Genomic DNA, 16,573 nt, shown 5'->3' on the forward strand with positions numbered 1-16,573 from the left:
TGAAAACTGAAAATTGCTGGACGAATTCCTGGGGGAGCTTCATGGGGAATTTCAGAAAGAATTCCAGAGATGGATTTACTAGAGAAATTCTTAGAGAGATTCCCAGTTAAAATACTGGCAGAGTGCCCAAAGATATTTCTTGAAAAAAATATCAAAGGAATCCAAGGAAGAATTCAACAAGAAAGTGTAACAATTTTATCCTGAACTTTCAACAGAGTATTTAATAAAAACTCTGGTGGATTTGTTTATGAAATTCCTCTGATTATTTTTCAAAAGATTCTCCTGTACAAATTAAAAATAATTTACCGTGGCTATTCTGAGAAATATCCATTTAAAACCACAACAATTTTAATTTCTTGTCAACATTCGTAAGAATTTTCTATGGAAATCAAAGAAAAAATTTTGAGAAAATTGAAAATAATTTCTTGTGGAAATTTAAAACTTTCCGTAAAAATGTGGTACATGGGAAATCCGAAGAGACATCTCCAAAATTTCAAATACAAATCCCACGAAAACTTAGACAAACTTCTTGTGGGAGTTGGGAGTTCAGATGACTTTCCCGCAAGAACTTAGAAATTTGTATGTGGAAATAAAGATGAATTTCTCATTTCAATTTTGGGGGAATTCGATCCTTTATTTGCCGTTTGAAATAAAAAGTCAACTAAGTCGTGTCAAGTACGAGACACTGAAGACGACCTTACTGTTGAGGTCGAAATGCGTATCTGTCAAGGTACAATCATGTGGTGGAATTAAATGGGATGTTACAAACTCGTCTTAGTGAAGACATCCCAATGAAAAGCTCCAAATAATTGTCTTACCAAAGTCTAAAATGCGTTGCAGTTATTAACCTTATCAACCGACTAGTGTAAATGTGTTTTTACGTTTGGAATTTTTAGCCCGAGATATTAGTCTATTATGTACAACTTTGGTAATATTTATATTTATTATCTGCATTAGAAGTCGCAAAATTTATAAGTTAGTAATCAAATTATATTTTCTATTCGCTGGCTTATTGATTGTCTTCAAGTATCTTTAAATAAGAAGATAAGTCTTCAAATATTTCAAAAAGTCTTCATGAAATAAATGTCTTCACAGAGATTCAAATGTCTTCAAATTGAAGACATATCTTCAAATCTGGCATCCCTGCATCAACCTGAGTTATCAAAATTGGGCGATTGCATAACAACAAAATTAATTATCGTTTTTCTCTCAAACTTTCCTCAACTATACGTTCTTCGAAAATTTAGGGGGTTAGGTGTCAGGCCGTGCAAGCCAACCTTTAAAAAAAACTAGGGATCATATACATAATGAGAGATGTGCGAAAGTAGCCATTTTGAGCCAATCGAGCATTGAGAACTGTCGAAATGTGAGCCAAATGAACATTGTTATTGTTGCAGATTGAGATTGAGATAGTAATGAAAGAAACTTTAAGAAAAGTTTCATCGAATGAACCATTTGTTTTACTTTCGCGAGTAGAACTAATTTGGTTTATGCATTTCAAAGCTGCCCAATGGATCAATCAAGGTAACTCACCGCAGGAAACAAAACGGCGGCACTGTATATGCATATTTGTATACGGTGGCGCGGTCTGTTCATTTCATAGCGGCAGATTTTGCTTATTTATTGGTCCATTGTCTACACAAGCTGATAGTCAGCATTTGAAAAACAGAACAACTACCGGAGGAGCGGTAGGAAGAGGTCATATGCCCCATCTAAAAAAAGGAAAAAGCTTCGAGCGATCACCATCCTCAATGCCGCCTACAAAGGGATATTCCAGAACATCTTCCGCCGTCTATCACGTTGTAAAAATTCATCAAACTGACTTCGTTGACGGCCACTGGACAACGGATCAGATCTTAACTGTACGGCAAACATGCCGTGAATATCAGGTCCAACGCACCATATGTTTATCGATTTCAAGGCGTACGCGTACGATAGTTTAGACCAGCGGTTCTCATGAACTTTTTTTTTTCGAAAAGCATCTTTCTGCACTTCTCGGTTATCTCGGAAAGCAGCTAAGCAGCTTGGAAACCACCTTTTAAGAGGCTTGGAATCCTTTTTTCAATAGGCTTAGGAGCATCCTTTCAAAAATTTCGAAGTCCTGGAAGCCTTCTTTCAGGAGGCTTGGAAGTCTGCTTTTAAGAGGATTGGAAGGCTGCTTTTAAGAGGCCCAGAAACCTATTTTCAAGATGCCCAGAAGTCTCCTCCAGAGGCCAGGAAGCCTCCGATTAAGAGGCCCGTAAGCAGTGACGGGAAATGTCATATCAATGTCATGGGACTAATTTGTTATTAACTTTTTTCACAAGTAATTTACAATCGTATGTTTTATATAAACATAAAGCACTCAAAGGATACTTAAACTTTTTCTAATAGGTCATTGCTCTAAAACTGAAAATGGCGGCGTGAGAGCCGAATTAGTGTCAAATGACATTAATGTCATGACATTCCGTGACATTTTTTTAAATTCGTTATCATGCCTCACACTGTATATTTAGAACAATGACCTGTTTGGCAAAGTTGTAGGATCCTTTAAGCATTACATGTTAATAAAAAAAATCCGAGTTGTAAAAGACTTTTGAAAAAAGTTATTAGCAAATTAGTAATAGCAACCCCATGACATTTTTTTGACATTTCCCATCACTGCCCGTAAGTCTCAAGTGGCTCGGAAGCCTCCTTTTAAGAAGTTTGGAAACCTTCTTTCAAAAGGGTCGGAAGGCTTATTTCAAGCGGATCGTAAGCCACCTTTAAGTGATTCGGAAGCATCCCTTCAAGAAGCTCGGAGTACTTCTTTCAAAAAGCTTAAAATTCTTCTTTCAAGAGGCTTGGAAGCGTTCTTTTAAGCGCCTCAGAAGCGTCCTTTCAAGGTGCCAAGAAGCCTCCTTTAAAGTGGCTTGAAAGCCGCCATTCAAGAGGCTCGGAAACCTCCCTTCAAGAGGCTCAGAAGCCTCTTATCAAGAACAGACATCAGCCCGCATAAAAAAGGATGAGATTGAGCATAGATTGCTACGCGCACATAAACTTTAGCGCACGCGAGTCTCACGAAGTGTTTGCACCTCACATTAACATTGGTGAGTCGCACTGCCATGACAAACCTTTGAACACAACAGCTAATGGCCGTAAAACAACTTTGGCGGGAAATTTTCATTCAATAATATCGTGGCCTAAGTATATTCCTAGCGCATGAGATGAGTCTCATGAGACGTACATTCAGACAAGCTCACTCAGTTATTTATTGCGCGCGCTGCCTTCTCTCGCCACACTGTCTGATCCATGTATACACAAGAATTAAGATACGCTGATCAGAAGGCGCGGAAGCCTACTTTCAAAAAATTCGGCAACTTGTTTCCAGATGTTCGGCAGCCTCTTTTCAAGAGGCTCAGAAGCGTCCTTTCAAGATGCTCCGAAGCCTTCTTTCAAGATGCTCAGTGGCCTTTTTTAAGGTGGCTATAAAGCCGCCTTTCAAGAAGCTCAAGCCTCCTTTTCAGAGGCTCGGAAACCTCTTTTCAAGAGGCGCGGACAGGGCCGGATTAAGCCGGAAGGGGGCCCTGGGGCCGACGGTATGTGGGGGCCCCAAAATGTACCAAAAAGGTTGGTTTTGGTACATAAGATTTGTGGGGGCCCGGGGCCACGGCCCCCCACTAAATCCGGCCCTGCGCGGAAGCTAGAGGCGCGGAAGCCTACTTTCAAAAAACACGGATCCTTCTTCCCACAGGCTCAGAAGCCTCCGATACCAATAGTCATACATAAGTTCTGTAGTAAGCTTGATGCTTTAACTTAATTTGAATTGGAAAGTTCCACATTTTGATGAATATTAAAATAAATAACTAACGATTAAGCCATATATACAGTTAGAAGGGATTGAATCCTAAAGAGAATGAACAAGTTTCTCACTTATCATCTCTGTATACATATACGATATGTAGCATACCGCGAGAGACTTTTTTCGCCAGCTGTCATGATAGAGAACTGATTCGGGAGGCTATACCCCATGATAAATTTCTTTTAGAAAGCTCCAAATGCGGGGAGCACTGGCTCTGATGATGCATTTCAACTTGTTCTACACAGCTGTGCAGTAACCAACACGAAATGAGCGAAAACAAAGCAAGAATCACCATTTTTCTGTGGGGGCTGCCTATCCGATTCTGTTTTTTCGCACTTGTATACTGCCCCCACTCGCATAACAGTCCCATTTGACTTTTCGTCACTTTTGAGTTAACCCACTGAATATGGCTCATTTCTAATGTACTTCCATAAATCATAATAAAAATTGTGATTTTGTATGCTCATCAGTGAAAAAAACACCAAGTCATGTGCGTCCCATTTTGAAAGTACCCGCATAACAGTCCCACCAAAAATTTACATGACCTGATTGCACAAAACTAAACGATGTTTCGATCAAACTAAATCGCTGAGCAAGATACGATGATGTTTCAATTTATTAGATTTTTTTGAAGTTTCATATGCAAGATGCGATTTGGAACTTCAATGGCTATTTTCTCAGTATGCGAAAAAAAACGGTATGGGACTGATATGCGAGTGGGGGTCGTATACAAGTTTGATAAATTTGTTATCATGACTTGTTATGATTCGGAACAGTTTTTGCTTCTCTTTTATCGTTGTTCGTTTCTATTGAGAGCGATTTCTGCAAACCCATTAGTTTTCAGATCTTCAGGGGAAAGTCAGGCAAGATGACCATCCTAAGCGGTATCCCTTGTAAAACAATTAAATTCCTTCGAATTCTGCTGATTTGTCCATGGAACCACATTTATAATGACCTGCCTTTGACATAAGTATCAATAAACACTGATTAATGACTTTTCAGTATCTTATAAACTGGTTTTAAAAAAGGTGTTTTTATGATGCTTATATTTACTATAAGGCGCGATATGGCCACCCCCTCGGGGCAAGACGAGCAAGGACCAAAAGGGTCCTATCAAAAGGGTGCTAAATTTAATTTGAACGGATGACACATTTCTTGCACTTCTAGGAATTATGTTCCTGGAGATGACCTTGTTCCTAATACAGTTGGCAATACCGCCCCAAGCCAACATATACAAAAATTAATATCCTTTTGATCATAATTGCTTTGAATATCCTCAAATTAAAATGAGTCATTTAGGCTTTAAACCTTAAACTATGTAACTACAAATTTATAAGAAAATTCGAATTTCAACTAAATCATCCCAAAATTAATATTTCAAGAACAAGTGAGGTTTTCAAATTGCGTTTTTCAGTTGTACAGCCCTTTAACATTATTGTTAACCATTCCGTGTAATAATAATGTGAATATAATGCTCATTTCTCACTTAAGTCATAATCAGTGTTGACTGTCTTGCCCCACTTTCCCCCTATATCTAATGAGCTATGCTTATTTTCATTTACAGCGATAAAAAGGGGGGTACCTCAATTAATGCAAAAGTTCGAAGCATTTTATCAAAATAATAATTTTCTATGTGTACATAACATGTCGTCCCAAGGACGCTTTCAAGTTAAAGTTTCTTTATGGAACTGAAAACAAATGAATTTCGGATATTTTCCAATACAATCTGGTTTTCATTTGTCAACAGCAAACAAAGAAAAGTTATTTTATTAAAATTTTTATAATGGGGGAAACATGAGCTTACAATAGTTAGTTTAGAAATTGCTACAAATGTTAGACATTAGATTCTTCTGCCTTAGGTGATCTAAAAATAGTGTAATGTATAACAATTTTAATGTATATTTAATAAGTTTTATATATATTTCTTGATTTCTGACTAGTTAGGTGACCTGTAAGCTGGTCGAATTATTAATTTGCTTCTCCCCGCACATGATAACCATTTCACATTGTCGATTTATCTTCTTCGGGTTCGCCCGTCCCACGTTCTGATCACAATATTACGAGTTCTTTTAGACACAGGTCGCTTTTCCGCTGTTGGTCGTCGTCGTTGTTCCGCTGCTCAAATTGATGTCCCGGCTCTTGGAACACATCTCGCAAATGCGTCTGGACTCGGGGTTCAAAAATGTGCAAAATTCACAATTCCATTCGCTGCTAGTTCCACAACCGTTATTATTCGGATTTCGGCTGTCGTCTGGGTTTATTATGGTAGCGGCTGCCGTGTCGAAGCTGGTTTTCTTCTTTGCTGACGTAGATGCTATAGTGTGGGGAGCGTTATTGTGATTGACCAGGATTCCACCACCGTATGTACTGGAGCTGGACGTTGGGTTGCCGGATATGCCGTTCTCTTTACTGGAGACCGAAATCTTGCGCGTGGTGGAGTTTCGTCTACTGATTGTTCCACTATCAGCAGAGTGAGTGGGATTATTAATGTGATTAGCTCTCTGGTGGCTATTGTCTGTCTGGTTATTGCTAGAGGGTTTAACAACTTTTTGTACTGATATGGGCCTTTGCGCAGATCGAGCAACTGCTTCGTTTCGTTCGTTGTCTCGGTCGTGTTTGGTTGATTGTGATTGCTTTGACGAGGGCATACGTATCCCGTCGACTTTGTCTGCTGATTTAGCCTTCATTGCTTTCAATTTGTCATTGCTGGTACGTTTTATGGTACCGTTTCTGCTTGTGTTGGTAACTTCGGGATGTTCTTCGCCGTCTACATCGACTAGTAAGTCACCCCTTTCACCCAAATCCTTCATGTATCCCTGTTTTTCCAAGTTTTGAAATACGTAGTTCCACTGTTCGTACGAACCAATCCCGTCCTGATTCTTGCTCGTAATCCGCCTCGTCACATTTGTTGCTCGCTGATTTGCTCCAGTTAGCAACTGTTCATCTTCGTAGCTGTCGAAATCTGATTGCCGTGAGTTTCGCGATGTCTGATGATGTAAGTGAGGATGGCGATGCGTATGCTGACTCCTTTCGGCCAAAGCTTCGGGAAGCATATTAGTTTCATAATCCACAAGCAAGTCGGTATTCTTTGAGCCACGTTCAGATTTCTTTCGTTCTTTCTTGTCTTCTTCTAGACTGTCGATATAAATGAGGTCTCCAGGACTATTAGCATCCGCGCCATGTCGTACCGAAGGAACATCGTAATCGTCGTAGGAAGTCTTCTTTTTGCTCAAAATTGATGTAGGAGTTTGCGTACCGGAGTAATCAAAATTGTGATTCATGTAGAGGTCTGTAGCATGCCTTTGGGGTTGTGTTTGCTGGCCATAAATTTGACCGTTGCTACTGCTTCGATGATGGTAATATGGCGACATCTGTTGGTACCCGTTAATACTGGTTTGGAAAAAAGGCTCATTTCCGTTTTGCTTCACTGGAATTCCATTCATTCCAGGTCCCAGGTTCGTGGAGAGATTGTAGGGCAGCGGAAACCGATTACCAGAAACATTGTAAGGATGATTGGTGAATGGGATGTTACAGCTGTCAACAACATCGTAGGTTCCAGTGGGGGGACCCATTCCCATCGGTCCGCCATAGTGTGATGCCGAGGATGCTGCAGCATAATCAAAGGCCTGATCAATCGAGTGCCGCTGCATGCAAGCGGTCAAGTTGTACATAGCTGCGGCAGGGTCTTGATAATGGTCCAATGATTTGGAGTGGGGTATTGTTCCCAGAGGGGGAGGTGGAAGGGGAGGCATCACAGAGGAGTGGTTGGATGGGTGAACATGAGGTTGAAAGGAAGAGGTCGGCAGGTAACTTTGATAATTATTATGATGATGATAACCGTAAGCTAGGCCTGGTGTTTGATTATGCATACTACATGGAACGGTATTGTACAAGGACTGAGGACCGCAGAAGGACATCGGAGGAACTTGCTGAGGGAGGACAGCCATATGAGGAGCCAGCGATTGTTGCTGCGGCTGCTGCTGTTGTACGTGGGGATGAAACTGATACGGATTGCAAGAATTACAAGAACTAGCTGCTGGCGCTTGCGTACTGCTATACGATTCTAGATTAGCGGACGAAAAAAGAGAAAAAAATAAAAACGATCCATTCACTAAATTTGATGATGATAAGAATGTGTCAGAAGAAATGCTAGTTAAAATGCATGCAATACTATACTCACTAGATGAAGGATGTTGCGAAATGTATACGAGGGTAATTAACTAATGTAAGATAAAAGTTTGAGGGTTCCAGCCAGAAAATACATGCCTAGCTTTTTAAAAATAACAATAAAAGAAGGAAATTAAAAATGAATTCATGAAGAATTATGAAAAAGTTGATTGATTACTGACACCTCTAAGAAACACGAACTTAATTCTCAATGCACGAGGACGTAAAATAGCTTTTCTGGTCTAGTTGTCTTTAGAACCATAAAAGAGCTAGTTGCAGTCTTCCGAGTTGTAAATAATTCTGTTGATTATTAAAAATGCTGACTTGTACTACCGAAAAGAATAAAAACTGCACTAGGTAATTGATCAACGATTGTAACGGAGAATCTCAGGCTACAGAGATAATAAATAACATAAAAAATAAGTTGGATTTATCTACCACAATTGAACTACACAAGGTAGCACCACAACAGCCACTGCACAGGGTACAGTGGTTCCGGATCAGAGAAACGACTGATTGTGACGGCAAATGTAAGGGGCTGTCCATATACCACGTGGACAGTTTAGGGGGGAGGAGGTGTATGGCGAATGTCCACGGTTCATACAATTTTTTGAGAATTTATAAGAGTAGTTGTCCATGCTGGGAGAGGGAGGTCTATTAAACTGACCAAAACCTGTCCACGTGGTATGTGGATAGCCCCTAATCAGCTATTCGCAACACTACGTGAGAATTATCGAAGCATAATACAAGCTGGCGCAAAACAGAAAAAACTCGACTTTCCGGAGTGAAAGGCTAGCCGAAAGATCAAGACCACCCAGCAAAGGAGCAGCTGTACGTTGTACCGAGCACTATGAAGAACAACGACAAAGCGACAAACCTGGAAGCGCGCACGCCCGACATAAGGTTTGCAGCTCCAGATCTCCAATTAGCATATGTGGAGATTGGCTGGTTGGAAAACAACAAATCTCGTTCGTTTGTCATCTATAAGCAGAGCCACTAACATACGTAGACAAGGCATTGATTAGAGAGCGCTATATTGGGTAATTGCCAAGATTTGATGGGAAAATGTTTTTCCGAAAAAGCAAAAGCGGATTACTGGATGGAAAATGGACTATTACAACCTGAGTTGTTACAACTCCTGCACTATTAAACCGCTGAATGCTGCTTACAAGGTACTTTTCAATTTTCTGCAATCGTCGTAAGCTAAAACCAGTTGCAAAACCAATTGTGCTGTACGCCGAATACGGTAGAAATGCGGCGGAACATATTTACCTAAAACACATCTCTTCATTAACTTCAAAGCCACATACAGTAGTGTTCGGGATAATAGCAGCAAAACATAGTTTTTGTTTTGTAAATAATTGGAAAACAATTGAATGAATAGTAGTATGTCATTTTTCAACAAGCTGTTCAATAAATTTTAAATTTTGTGTATGTTAATTTCAACATATTTCACTCGGTCATCGGGGAACTAAGTTACAGCATGCCAGATTTGGCAAGTCGAGTCAAGTACTAGACCCTGAAGACGGCCTTACTGTTAAGGTTGAAATAAGTACCTGTCAAAAGTACAATCAAGTGGTGGAATGAAATAAAATTGTACGAACTCGTCTTATGACAAGTAAAGTTGGTTATTTTGTATGGAAATCGGCCTTTTTGCTAATATTCCGAACACCACTGTAGTTTACATAGCTTGTTTTCAATAAATTTTACTCTAATTTGCAAGAAATACTTTGCAGTAAATATTGATGTTTGGTTGATTGTATAGGCTAGGCTGAGAAAGGATCATTTATAAAACACCGTAAAATCGACGTTACCCCATACTCTTTACAAATTAAAAATATCGTGCACACAAGGGAGAGTGGTATTGAAATGGACCCTAAGTATGTAGTCCTTTTGTGAAATATAAACAAAAATGAACTGATACGTGTTATGAGTTATAAAAAGCCCTCAACTTATGTCAACAATAAGTTTATTACAATTAACGATAAATAGATCAACATGAGAATTATTGAAATTTGATCAGAATGTCCATTAGCTGATTAAATTGGAGCATGAAATGATGTTAATTATGACTGATATCGCACTAAGTACAAGATGATATTAAAGGAATCACATATAGAGCAATATGATAGATTTCAATACAGATGGATTTCATGGTTAGGACCTAGTCTACTTGATTGCAAATTCTACAGTTTTAATTTCCAAAAGAAAGGATACTATGAATATGTTTCATACGGAAGCGATCGCAAAATACCTTTTCGCCTAGCTTGTTGGGTTTTCTGGTGTTTCTCCTGAATAAGGGTAGACATAAGCTGCACAGATTTCACGACGTTCACTGAAAAAAAGCATACCTAATGTTACAAGAAACACCCAAATAAATAACTGTTGAATACATTACTTTTATTGCATTGCCGGAAACTGTAGATATCACTCCAGTTAACAGGAAGGGACATTTCAGTCAGTTGGCGACAGATTTCTTTCATTATCTGCAAACACCAAAAAACGTTGTTAAGATACATTTTTCGATTGCAAAGACTTGCAAAAAAGAATATTACCTGGCACTCTACGTTAGCCGTGATGGCATCCCTCGAGACGTTTGTAACCCGATCCGGACAGATGGGTCCCTCCAGAACCAATGTTTGGTTTGGCATTGCTCGGTATCCCATCTCTTCGAAAAGGATTTCTGCTCCTATCAGATTGGCCGATATTTCGTGCTGGTAGAACCCAGAGTACATCTACGAATTGGTTTCAGACAGTTATCGATCGACAAATTTGAAAAACAAAATAAAACCGCTATTACCTTGATCACCTTGTACTCCTTTCGCCATGGTTTTGTAAATAGATTATTTGCGTACTGGCTGATTGCATCAAATCCGATAGCTGCTTTGTATGCGGAAAAGTCTTCCAACTTTGCGATTGAACTGAACGGAAACGTCGGAAATGTTAGAACGATAGTTCAGACAAAATTTGTACGTGTATAAGAACTTTGCAAATATTAGATAAAATCATATCAAATTCATAAATGCTTTGGGTATGATTTGTTAAACGTAAATATCTACAAAAAAGCTTGTAGAATAATACAAAACATGCAAAATTCTTATGCGTGCACTAATTGGAATCATCAAATTAAGAGGGCGTTCAAGTCTAATGAATCTTACTTTTCCAGTACTCTCACAGTAGGGGGTAGAAAAAACTTCTGTTCGTGTGGCATGTTACACAAGTGTTGGAAAATTAAATCTGGAATAAAAGGAATTACACAAAATCGATTAGTACCTCGATAATTATTTTTATTCTTTCATCATGTTCCGCTGATGGCGAACCACAACTCGAGCACGACGCTACGCCATACCGTTAATGACGTTAAATACCCGGATGAGCAGCTGTAATACCTCAAACCTAAATCCCAACCTAGTCCGTCCTGAAATTACGCAATCTAACCTTGAGTCGCCACGAGTATCTTGGTCTATACCCTTATCTCCTTACTAACTGTTGATAATAAGATGATATCGATTGTAAATATCATAAAGTCTCGGCTCCGTTAAGTATTATGCACGCCTGAGCCTTTCAAATAAACGCAACAGATAAAAAATATATATAGGGAAAATCTTCTGTGACCTCCAAATGCCATAAAAACGGCCCTACGGAAAATCTGAAACATCCGCACGGTGTGTCTATGGGGAAATATTATTTTTCAAAAATCAGTATCTCTGAAACACCCACCACGTGAAAGTATATACTCTCCTCTTTCATATAGTGGGTAAACTAAAATGTTTTCTAAATTAATGATTTTGTGTGTGTTACTTCTACGTGAAGTTAAACGATTTACAATGATATGGAAATGCTAATATCATCTTCCAAACTTAGACGTACATGTTCATGATAGAATTAGAGGCGAAAGTATAGAATTGATTGTTCCGTTAGGATACGGCAGGCATGAAGAATGTTTTTAGAGAAGTTGGTTGCGACGAGACGGACGCAATGAGAAAACAGAACTGTGTAATAAAAATCCTATTCGACTAGATGCGGATGTCATATTAGAAATATGGAGACATAACTCGTCGATAGAAAATCCTTCCGCACGCGATGGCATATGAGCAAATCAAACCACCTTCCTTTTGCCAGTGGAGATATATCAGCTTCCACACTGATATTCTTCCCTCCCCCTTCATACGGGAGCTTGGCAGAAGGAAGGTCATGTGATATATGCCATCAAAAATATTGCCCTCCGCTAGCTTTCAAATCGACTTCTATAAAAACATTCTTCATGCCTGTCGTATCCTAACGGAACTATCAATTCTATACTTTCGGCTCTAATTCTATCATGAACATGTACGTCTAAGTTTGGAAGGTGATATTAGCATTTCCATATCATTAAAATGTTCTATCGAGGGATCTAGAACAATTTTTTTTTCTTTATTTTTGGTGCAAACTCCATAGAAATCGCAAATGCCGATTTAACCCCATAATGGAAAGCAAAAAATAGCAAAGCTGTGGGATGATTTTTTGGAATTGACCATTTTTACTGATACCTACTATTGATTGCACAATAATTGTGCACAATAATAATAAGTAATTATTACTTCCCCCCAATGGAGGAAAAAAAATGTGGAGTTCTGGGATAAACTTCAGGAATTAATCATTTTTTTGGTATCGACCACTTTCACGGATGTTTCGGATCTTCCAGAGGAACGTATCGGGAGTATTTGCGGGTCGCAGATAATTTGCACAATTGATTGCACAGACATTTCGCCGGTATGATTGATTATGAAGAAATTGCGAAGCTCTGGGATGTATTTTTGAAATTGGGCACTTTTATACGTATGCTCCGGATCTTTCGGATGACCGTATCGGGAGCTTTTTGGGATTACGGAAAACTTCCACTACTGATTGCATCCTTTATTCGTCAGGATGGATGATTACGAAATAATGCGAATCTCTGGGATGACTTTTGGGATTGACCATTTTTACGGATGTTCTGAATCTTCCGAAGCACCGTTTTGGAAGCATTTGGTCTCAGAGCACTTTCACTATTGATTACATACACAATTCGCCGGTATGAATGGTTTCGAAAAAATCGCGAAGCTCTCGGATTAACTTTTAGAATTGGCTACTTTTACGGAAGTTCCGAATCTTCCAGAGGGCTTTCCGATGACCGCTCAAAGGATAAATTTGGCCAGAAATGCAGGGCTGTTACAAAATAGTCGAATTCCAATTCGCGAAATCCGCGACTAGCAAATTGAAAACCGCGACTGTAAAAACAAATCCGCGACAAACAAAAATATGGTTTCTTACTTATAATTACACGTTTTAAAATTTTAAATTTTTTCAATATTTTTGCTTCTTATCTATTGGCATATTCATCAATAGAAAACAAAATGAAAGAACATTCACTTATTTATGTAATATATAAAACTGTATAGTATATAAGACCATTTTTTTTTAAAAGCAAGCGATTCTCTACAGAACTCTGCAGAGGCCCGAGCAAAGCCTGACGAATCTGATTTAAAAGCACTCATGCGAAATGAAACCAGAGGTGGACAGGAACGGTCCTAAGGCCTGCGATTTTTTAAGAACTTGGATAATATTCTCGATTTGAAAAATGATGTCATTAGCACTACGTATGAGATAATGGATGGGTATTGCTTAGCAACACGGCAGACTCGTTACGTTGTTCATTTGCCGGAAGAGCGTCAAGCGAAGATAACATGCACTAGACATCCCAGAAAAGGCCGTAGGCTTCATGGTAGGCCACGTACACGATGGCGTTTTGCCATCTATAGTGAGCATTACAACGTCGTATGTGCTATCCATCGTAGAATTCGTTTGGAGTCTCAAGACTCAAGTTCAGTCAGACAGTTTACTGCAACTGAGTAATCACGAACGAACTCTCAATGGATATAAGAACAGCGAGGAATTTTGAAGCGGAAGTAATGGAACAAAAACTAGCCTAACAAAAAAAGTTATTGGAATGCATAATAGAACAAAGGATGAATACTGAATGCTTTGAATGAGATGCCTGCAACAGTGTGAGTCATTGAGCATGGTACAAAACTAGACGCAACTGATGGTCGGCCAATTAAAAAACAACCTCTCGTTTAACCGACGATATTCGGATTTCTGAATATCGCCCCAACCATTGAAAGGCAGTCTGATCCTTTCTCACAAAGAGAAATGTCGAACAATCCACAAGGATTTTCTGTTTGGCAACTAATATTGGCGAGAATGGTCAAAATGTGGCATTCCCCACCCAGATCTCAATGCTTCAGCTTCAGCAGCAAGATAACATACCACCGGAGAACAGCGCGCATAGAAAAGATTACTGCGAGACACTCGAGGATGCAGATGAACCATATTTGCACCACCCTGAGAAAAAAGCCATAAAAAAACCCAAGATTCCAAGCAATTAGCGGCACAAAAGTTCTAAGCAATATAATAAATAGCTCTCGGTATTTCGGTAATCCAGAAATGCAATATGATCGATCTGACAATTCGACAGACTTTCTATGTATCCACTTAAACCAACATCCATACGACTATTGAAAGATTATTCAAATACTATGTGTTTGGATCTCGACGGGTTATCTATTTTGCAAACGCCCAAATAAATGACATGTTGAATTAATTTAATTGAGGGAAATCGCGATTTTCGCGAGTGTGTAATTATTAATCCGCGATTTTCGCGACAATATTTGACGGAACCGCGATTTTCGCGACTGGAAGAGTAAATCCGCGACAAATCCGCGAAATTCGCGAAAAACGCGAAAATCGCGAAATCCGCGACTGTTGTAACAGCCCTGGAAATGGCATATACAAGATAGCAAATACAGTTGGGATCATCAGAGCCAGGGAATCAATATTCGAGCAACGCCTAACAACATACCCTTTGTCATCAACAGAGTTTGTTACTGACAAACGCACCTTGCAACAAGCCTTTGTCAGAACCTGAACACAATATGACAAGAATCATTTGCCTTGCATGCTCTGATATTTCCGAGAATACGAGGCTATTTTTGTAATCAGCGTTAGATTCTCGAATATTTCCATGAAAGTAGAAACTACGATAGCATAAAACCGAAATTTGCTCTAGAGAGAATGTAAAATAACGGAATGAAAAGTTAGCAACAAAATTGTCCTCTTTTTTGTCGTGGACAAAAAATTTCGGATCTTTGTCATTATTATCTCCGACAAAAACAAAGCTTTGTCGCTGGTTCTCTTTTGTCGTTTGTTTCGTATGCGCATCGACGAAAAATTTATTCCTCTGATTCAGAGCACATATTTGCAAGCAATTTTATGTCTCATAAGACGAAACTCGAAAATTAGGTATCAAATTGAGAAGCTCAAACAGTACACCTTTAGTACAGGTTCCCCGGGGACTAGAGAGGATGAATCACCCCATGGGCTTGTTTTCGTTTGGTGCCTAAAGATTGAAAATCGGTTGAAATTTGAGTTTTTGTGATCGTGATGAAAATTTAGCCGAAGCACCTTCTTTCCCCGCAAAAATATCCACAAGGCCACATGGAGATCACCTAACCAAGAAACGGAAAACCAAATCGACCACGTTCTAATCGACGGTAAACTCTTCTCCGACATCACGAACATCCGCACTTACCGCAGTGCGAATATTGAATCCGATCACTACCTCGTTGCAGTATGCCTGCGCTCAAAACTCTCGACGGTGTACAACACGCGTCGAAGTCGGACACTGCGGCTTAACATTGGACGGCTACAAGACGGTAGACTAGCCCAAGAATACGCGCAGCAGCTGGAAGTGGCACTCCCAACGGAAGAGCAGCTAGGCGCAGCGTCTCTTGAAGATGGCTGGAGAGATATTCGATCCGCCATTGGTAGCACCGCTACCGCTGCACTTGTCACGGTGCCCCCGGATCATATAAACGACTGGTATGACGACAAATGTGAGCAGTTAGTAGAAGAGAAGAATGCAGCATGGGCGAGATTGCTGCAACACCGCACGAGGGCGAACGAGGCACGATATAAACAGGCGCGGAACAGACAAAACTCGATTTTCCGGAGGAAAAAGCGCTAGCAGGAAGATCGAGACCGTGAAGAGACGGAGCAACTGTACCGGGCTAATAACACACGAAAGTTCTATGAGAAGTTGAACTGTTTACGTAAGGGCCACGTGCCACAGCCTGATATGTGTAAAGACATAAACGGGAACCTTCTTACGATCGAGCGGGAGGTGATCCAAAGGTAGCGGTAGCAGAGTACCTTAATGGCGATGTGGTAGACGAAGATGGCGGTATGGTGATGGTCCTGGGAGAACGCGCGTAGGACATAATTCTACCGGCTTCGGATCTCCAGGAAATCCAGGAGGAGATTGGCCGGCTGAAGAACAACAAAGCCCCTGGGGTTGACCAACTACCAGGAGAGCTGTTTAAACACGGCGGTGAGGTCATTACCAAGATTTGGGAGGGGGAAGTTTTGCCGCAGGAGTGAATGGAAGGTGTCGTGTGTCCCATCTACAAAAAGGGCGATAAGCTGGATTGTAGCAACTACCGCGCAATCACATTGCTGAACGCCGCCTACAAGGTACTCTCCCAAATTTTATGCCGCTGACTAACACCA

General features: G+C 40.0%; 1 protein-coding gene across 2 annotated transcripts in view; it reads right to left on the minus strand.

Annotated features, from left to right (window-relative positions):
• Window positions 1-5,550: 5,550 nt before the first annotated feature.
• The window catches only part of LOC134211519 (protein tamozhennic), a 32,480-nt gene continuing 21,457 nt past the window's right edge, over window positions 5,551-16,573 (minus strand). For both annotated transcript variants that reach the window (XM_062688434.1, XM_062688435.1), the window contains exons 3-8: window positions 11,146-11,224; window positions 10,788-10,908; window positions 10,543-10,722; window positions 10,386-10,473; window positions 10,242-10,322; window positions 5,551-7,883 (exon numbers count right to left, since the gene is read on the minus strand). In XM_062688434.1, the coding sequence (XP_062544418.1) occupies window positions 5,890-7,883; window positions 10,242-10,322; window positions 10,386-10,473; window positions 10,543-10,722; window positions 10,788-10,908; window positions 11,146-11,224 (2,543 nt within the window). In that variant the 3' untranslated portion in view covers window positions 5,551-5,889. The remainder of the gene's footprint in view (window positions 7,884-10,241; window positions 10,323-10,385; window positions 10,474-10,542; window positions 10,723-10,787; window positions 10,909-11,145; window positions 11,225-16,573) is intronic.

The sequence above is a fragment of the Armigeres subalbatus genome, chromosome 2, assembly GCF_024139115.2.
Source record: "Armigeres subalbatus isolate Guangzhou_Male chromosome 2, GZ_Asu_2, whole genome shotgun sequence".
Classification (NCBI taxonomy): domain Eukaryota; kingdom Metazoa; phylum Arthropoda; class Insecta; order Diptera; family Culicidae; genus Armigeres; species Armigeres subalbatus.